At 25.5% G+C, this 6,765-nt stretch overlaps 1 protein-coding gene and 1 long non-coding RNA gene across 2 annotated transcripts in view; one reads left to right on the top strand and one right to left on the bottom strand.

The window, feature by feature from the left end:
- The first annotated feature begins 2,133 nt into the window (after nucleotides 1-2,133).
- Nucleotides 2,134-2,695, top strand: LOC111626277. The gene is made up of 2 exons (XR_002756856.1): nucleotides 2,134-2,413; nucleotides 2,528-2,695. It is a non-coding gene; the product is annotated as an uncharacterized LOC111626277 (long non-coding RNA).
- Nucleotides 2,696-3,502: 807 nt separating this feature from the next.
- The window catches only part of LOC111626275 (pyrokinin-1 receptor-like), an 8,094-nt gene continuing 4,831 nt past the window's right edge, over nucleotides 3,503-6,765 (bottom strand). The window contains exon 2 of the mRNA XM_023369595.1: nucleotides 3,503-4,176. Coding sequence (XP_023225363.1) covers nucleotides 3,653-4,176 — 524 coding nt within the window. The 3' untranslated portion in view covers nucleotides 3,503-3,652. The remainder of the gene's footprint in view (nucleotides 4,177-6,765) is intronic.

The raw sequence follows: 6,765 nt of genomic DNA, 5'->3' as shown, positions 1-6,765 counted from the left end.
ATATATTGGAAGATATTATAAACAGTATTAACAAGTATAAGATGCTGATATTTATTAGTAATTCAGTTTTTTTATAGGAAAATTCTAGCTTAAGTCTTTCTTACACTTATAGAATATTCATTATATTGAATTTATTTTGATATAATAAATATTCTTTAATACAGAATTAATAATGAGTTTTTTCTTTAGGTTTTTTTTTGTATTTTCTTAACAATACTTTCAATTTTAAAGAAGGAAATTTACTGGATTTTCTAAGGTTGCACTTAATGTAGATAAAGTAAACACTAAAATGATAGTTTCAAGTACATAGAAAAAAAATATTCAATTCCTAGAATTAATTATACATCTATATTTATTTATATGCTTAATTAATTAATTAAAATCTTAATATTGAATAATATATTAAATGGGGAATATTTAAAAATATATTTATTTATCATTATAAAGAATAAGTAAAGTAATATAGTACTAGAAAAAAACAAAGATAATGTTTTATAATGGAATATATAGGAAAATAAAAGGAAACAGGAAGAGGCCAAAAGAATTGTTTTATATAACTGTACTACTTTTATCATAGAAAAAATAAAATTTATTATATTATTATTTAATTTATTTATTAAATACTAATAAATATTATGGTTTTAAATATAATTTTTCAACTAAAAAAATAAAATACTTACATATACACATGTTTAGATACAAATATATATATATAAATGATTATTGAAATTTAAAAATAAAATAGAAATTTTATAACATGATAAATACAAAAAACTTACCAGAACTTATAGAATTAATTTGAGAAAATTTTGTAGTACATAAAACTGATATAATGTTATCTACTTAAGTAACTTAATGCCATCTATTGACAATAGAAAACTAAAATAGACGTATATATTTTATTTATTTACTTCATATTTAATCAGCATTTTAACTATATATAAGTACTGTGTTTATAATCTGTATCATACTTGTGAGGGGTGATATGGGTGTTGGATCCCCAGAGGTTTTAGGAATAAAATCTAAAGTAAAATAAATTTATTAAAAAGATGTATAAAATAAACAGTACTTTATGTTATGCTTAATTTTTTTTCATTCTGACTGTACTTTTTACATCTTCCTCCTAGATCACCCCAAGAGCAAAATCATAGTTATCCTATAGGCAAAAATGGCAATTGCCTGAGGACATACTAACAGGAGGCCCCAAATCAATCCCTGTACTTGGAGCCATCTAAGTACTGTGCCGAAAAAAAATCACAAAGAATACGATTCATAGTGTGGTGTCTTCATTAATTATTACTCAATACTTACCTTTATAACAGTGAATTTCACTTAAATTATCAAAAAGTATCAAGAAAATGAAAACAGGGACTTCCAGGTTTCGTAGTAGCCTGTATTTTTCGAAGGGTCATAGAGAATAACTGAAAAATTTGGCTCGAACCAAAGAGTTTTTGAAGTCTAGGGTCCTTGATCACCCTCTCGGACTCTGTATCTGTTATCTATGGTTTATAACTTAAATAAAATATCTTTTCTGCTCCCTATGAACTTCTAAAATCTTTTCTGATACCACAATTTCTCTCTTCGTTCACTTAAAATTGCATAAATTGATTTTCTAGAATTTATAATTAAAATTTTATTATACATATTCTAATGTATTGGCCCTAGAGCTAAAGCCCTGTTATTCCTCTCGTCATTCCCATAAACTATATATTCTTTTCTATAATTTTTAAAGCAAAAAAAAAAAAAAAAAAAAAACACGAATAATTTAAACAGATACATACTTTATATACACGTTTTTATTTATTCAACATTATCTTTTAATTTATTCAATAAATTGAGCATCACATATATATTTATTATATACACAAAAAGAAACATCAATTACTTAAAAAACATTAAATTAAATATAAATTTTAACTATGTTTTTACACAATTTTAATTAACAATTAGTTAATTTTATAATTTTAATACATAATAACAATTATTATTTTTTTTTTTTAATTTTAATTTATTAATAATTACATTCTGTATATAAAAATAACAACATAAAAGTTTATATTTTCTATAAATATGGTTATTATTATTATTATTATTTTTCATTTATAATTATATATGAAGAGTCNTATTTAAAAAATCGATCTAATTAGATGTCTATTAAATCCATTAAATTCCGATATTTTCGTTACAGGTGGGAATACATTCCGTCCGGTCAGAACTCGTCCCGCTTCGCTATGCGAACGCGTGCAAATCCAAACGTGGGACAGGCGCCATCTGACGGCTAACTCGAGAACTAACGGAGAAAGGAAGCGGGACTCGAAATTTCGCAGAAGCGACCCGACCAGGAATAGCAAAATATGGCAGGACATCCCCCAAATTACTCACGCATCGATGAGCCACGACTCCCATCCGGAAGGTAAAAACTACACCCGGCGTGGGATTTTTTTTTCATTTCTTTTTTGTCCACATTCGCTCTCACCCGCGATAACCGGAAAATCCTAAATTATATTCTTTCGTTCTATTAATTTAGTCAAAGAGGTGGTTAAAGGATGGAAAACAACAGAGACGTTGGAAAACGGCGTACATCGCTCCAAGAGTTTAAATGGAATCGATAAAGACGATCGTCAACCGGAATGGATCGAACTAAGCAAAAAAGTAACGAGTAAAAACATCGATTGGGATAACTTGCCCACTGCCAGTAAGTAGCATCTTTGGTCATTCGAAGATGGTTTTCTATACAGTCGACCCCCCTCCCCTATAACACTTGATAATTCCGTTTTATATGAATTCCGTGTTGTACGAGTCACTTAGATTTTACAAATACGTGTGCCGGGATGTGAACGGCTGACGTATTTGTAAAATCTAAGTGACTCGTACAACACGGAATTCGTATAAAACGGAATTATCTACAGTGTTATAGAGGGGGAGTCTACTGTATATAATTAATTTTACTTACTTGAATTTTAATATCGATATCATAAAAATTTATAAATATATTTAAAAGTTTTTCTGTATTAATTGACTTTTCTGACTGATATTTTTTCGTTCTAAAAAAAAACGCAATAATGCCGAAAATATTTTAATATTATTTACATATATATTGTTTTTTTTAAAGATAATTTGATATTTTTTCTGGTAATTTGTATGATTTTAATTCTTTTTAAAAACATTTTAAAAGGCGTTATTCATCCTGGAAGATGTTCAATGCTGTTTCGATGCATCCCGGAAGATGTTTCTGTTTTAAAATTCATCAAATTAAAACTACATTTTATCATCAAGACAGTAAAAAACCTGTCTAAAACGGAAACCTGCCAACGGTAAAACGTGTTATTCCGGTTTACAACGGTTTTACTATATTTTAAAGAAGATTTTTTAACCTTTTTTTTTAAAGAGAAGTTGCGGCGGAAGTTTTCAACGCGAAAACCTGTACGTCCGACGTTCAGCGCCGCCTTCCTGTAAGCCTAGAAGTTTAACAATGACGTTTGGAACGTCAGTGGACCTTCCAAACGTCATTGTCAAACGTACAGGTTTTCGCGTTGAAAACTTCGGCCGCAACTTCTCTATTTTCACTCTCGAAGGCTTATTTAATTGTATTAAATATCTTCCTTTTTATTATAAAAAAAAGGTGTGTATCTGTTAAATTTTTCTTCTATATTTAACCACGATTACTTCTTAATTTAGCCATAGATTCGGATAATTCATTATCATCGCAGACGTTATCATCCATCATATGTAAATTACTATTATTGATTGAATTAATGTTTGTTATTTTATCTTCTTTACAGTCGTGTATACGGAATACGGGATTAGTATTAGTTCGTGACAAGAATCGAGAGGTTTTTATATCTTTATCAGTATGTAAACAGTCTGAAATTAATGTAAAATCTGTAGAACGTATTGTACTATTATATCTAGAATTTAAATTTCTGATTCCTTTATTCTTTTTACGACCGAAACAACGTGCTAGAGTATCGCGAAAAGCGTGACGAAATTTTAATGACATGATACTGTAAAGTATAGGATTTATAGTAGAACTAACGTAGTATGTAATGCCAGAAATATATGTCAATACCGAATATATGACTATATTTGTGGGTGTTTTTTCCATGGCGTATACGGCCATTAATCGTTGTGCGTGGAATGGTGCCCAACAGATGAAGAATGCAACCACAACAGCAACTGAAAGAGATAAAAACAAACATTTCATTTTATTTTTTTACTATTAAAAACATTAAAATTTCAAATTTTATGCTTGCTTTTATGTAATTTCATGTACAAGTCGACCCTCCTATAACACTGTTGATTATTCCGTATTATATGAATTCCATGTTGTACGAGTCACTTAGATTTTACAAATACGTGTGCCGGGCTGTGAACGGCTCACGTATTTGTAAAATCTAAGTGACTCGTACAACATGGAATTCTTATAAAACGGAATTATCAACAGTGTTATAGGGAGGTCGACTTGTATAGTATTACAGTAATAAAATACTACTATAGTAACAAGAANTATTAAAATACATTTTCACTAGAATATTTAGTAAAAAAAAAGGAGGAAAATATATTAAATATTTTACCATTTTATAAAAATACAAAGTGAAATTTTCTAATGGAAAGTAGAATAAAAATTCTAAAATAAAGTTTGTTTATAAATAATTAAATAAATAAAAATATAGCAATAAAAAAATGTAAAAATTATTATAAAAGGATTATTAAAAATTAAATTTTATTCTTAAAAAAATTCATGTAATATTTTCAAAAAAAAAAAAGTGACATTTCAAATTATGTGAAATAAAATTCACTACATTTTTAATTTAAATAAATATGTTTATTAAAAAAAACACACATTAAAGAGGATTAAAATTTAAATTTCTAAAAAAATTCATTTTTAATTATTTAAATATAAACATAATTTTAATAAACATAAAAAAGAAATTAAAAAAAAAATAAACTTTAAATCAAAAGTTTAACATGCAACTTTGCTTTTAATTAATTAAATATTAAGTCATATAAAACTGAAAGATAACCTTAAAACTTATTATTATTTTTTTTATTTAATATTTTATTTCTAATAAATCAAATTAAGAAGAGAAAAATTTGATTCCTTTTTAAATTTATATTTAAAAGTAAAATTTTATTTTTTTACTTTATAATAAATTAGATAAATTTTATAAAGAATATTTAATTTAATATTTTAAAATATATATTCATGCAAATTAGTTTTAAAAACTTCTTTATTTTTAGATTTTATTATATTATTTCAAGCTATGTATGTATATAGTGTATATATATATATATATCAAAGCAATTCATTTCATTATTTTTATTTGTAATGAGAATGGAATCAAATTGCTAGTTTTGGGATCTTATGGGGAAATTGGTTTAACCATTAATCTATTACAGTTTTTTTTTTCTTTTCTTTATTGAAAAATGCTCTCTAATACTTCTGAAATCTGTTTGACCCACTTTTATACTTTGGGATGAAAATAGAGGAAAAAATGTGCCACAAATTGAATAATGAACCACTTTGTTAAAGCAAATGAGGATATTTTGGCAAATGAGAATACTCTTCCTAATTGAGATGTTTGGCATCCTTCACTAAACACCATTCAAGCAAAAGATAATTCAATAAATTAATTACAAATCTTTATAAATATTTTAAATTTTTTTAATAAATTTGATTTATGGATTGATTTTTGAAGATTTTTTTTTTTGTATTTTTGATACAAGACTTATAAATTTGAAAAAAAGAAATAAAAGCCTCACTTATTGACCATCTCCATATGATGACTGTATATTTAAATTATATAAAATTCTATCATAAATTATTAAAATCTTAGTAATTATTATATCTTTTTTAAACTTATTTTATCAACAGCATTTATAAATTTCGCTGATAGAGTAAGAAAACAAAGAGCAAAGGATGCTGTAGCTAAGAGCATCTTCATCCTGGATGCTGTTTATTTGAATAATCAAAACTTCATAAAATTTTACATTAAATTATATAAAATCCCAATAATTACTTTTAAATTACCATATTAATTTCTCAGATATTTCCGGTTAAACTTTTATATAGTAAGATACTTTAAAGATCAATAAAATAAAAAGAAGGTTCATTCACTCCTGTGCTATTGTATTTCTACTAAAGTAGATAAAAATCAAAGCTAATATTTTATTTAAAAAAAAACAAAAATTAAATGGAGCTATTCTTCTTCTTTTTATTATTAACGATCTAAATTATGTAAAAAGTTAGAAGTATGAAATGCCTTTAAAGTAAATGTAAACGATAGATATGAATGGAAGATATCCGAATAAAAACATAAAAAAAATAAAATGTCGTTAGAATAGACATTAAGAGAAAAAAATGACTTTATGAAATTTAAGTCTATTTAATTCAATGGTTTGTTTTGATCGATGCTAATCAGATATGAATGCTCTTCTCAGTGAGTAGATCCCATTCAAGAAACTCGAGAGATGTGGATATTATTTGAAGAATAAACTTTTTGTATATAACCAAAACTTTATTTAAAATGTTAATATACAAGCTTAAAAACTTTAATAAATTCACTATAAAATTTAAATAAAATCTCTTTGAATTTATATTATTAACTACTGATAAAACAAAATGTAAGTAAGAATGTTTTTAAGACATTTCCTATAATTTCTACAGTATAAAAACTGTCTAAAAAGGAACCTGAATAAAACGGAAATCTCCAGTTTACACAGGTTTTATTGTAATAATAATAATTTGTTTATTATTTTTTAAAT

This window comes from Centruroides sculpturatus, unplaced genomic scaffold, assembly GCF_000671375.1.
Source record: "Centruroides sculpturatus isolate CEXI.00-Female unplaced genomic scaffold, Cexi_2.0 scaffold498, whole genome shotgun sequence".
In the NCBI taxonomy this organism is placed as follows: Eukaryota; Metazoa; Arthropoda; class Arachnida; order Scorpiones; family Buthidae; genus Centruroides; species Centruroides sculpturatus.
Note: the sequence above shows the minus strand (reverse complement) of the source record. Positions and strands in the feature narration are given on the sequence as shown.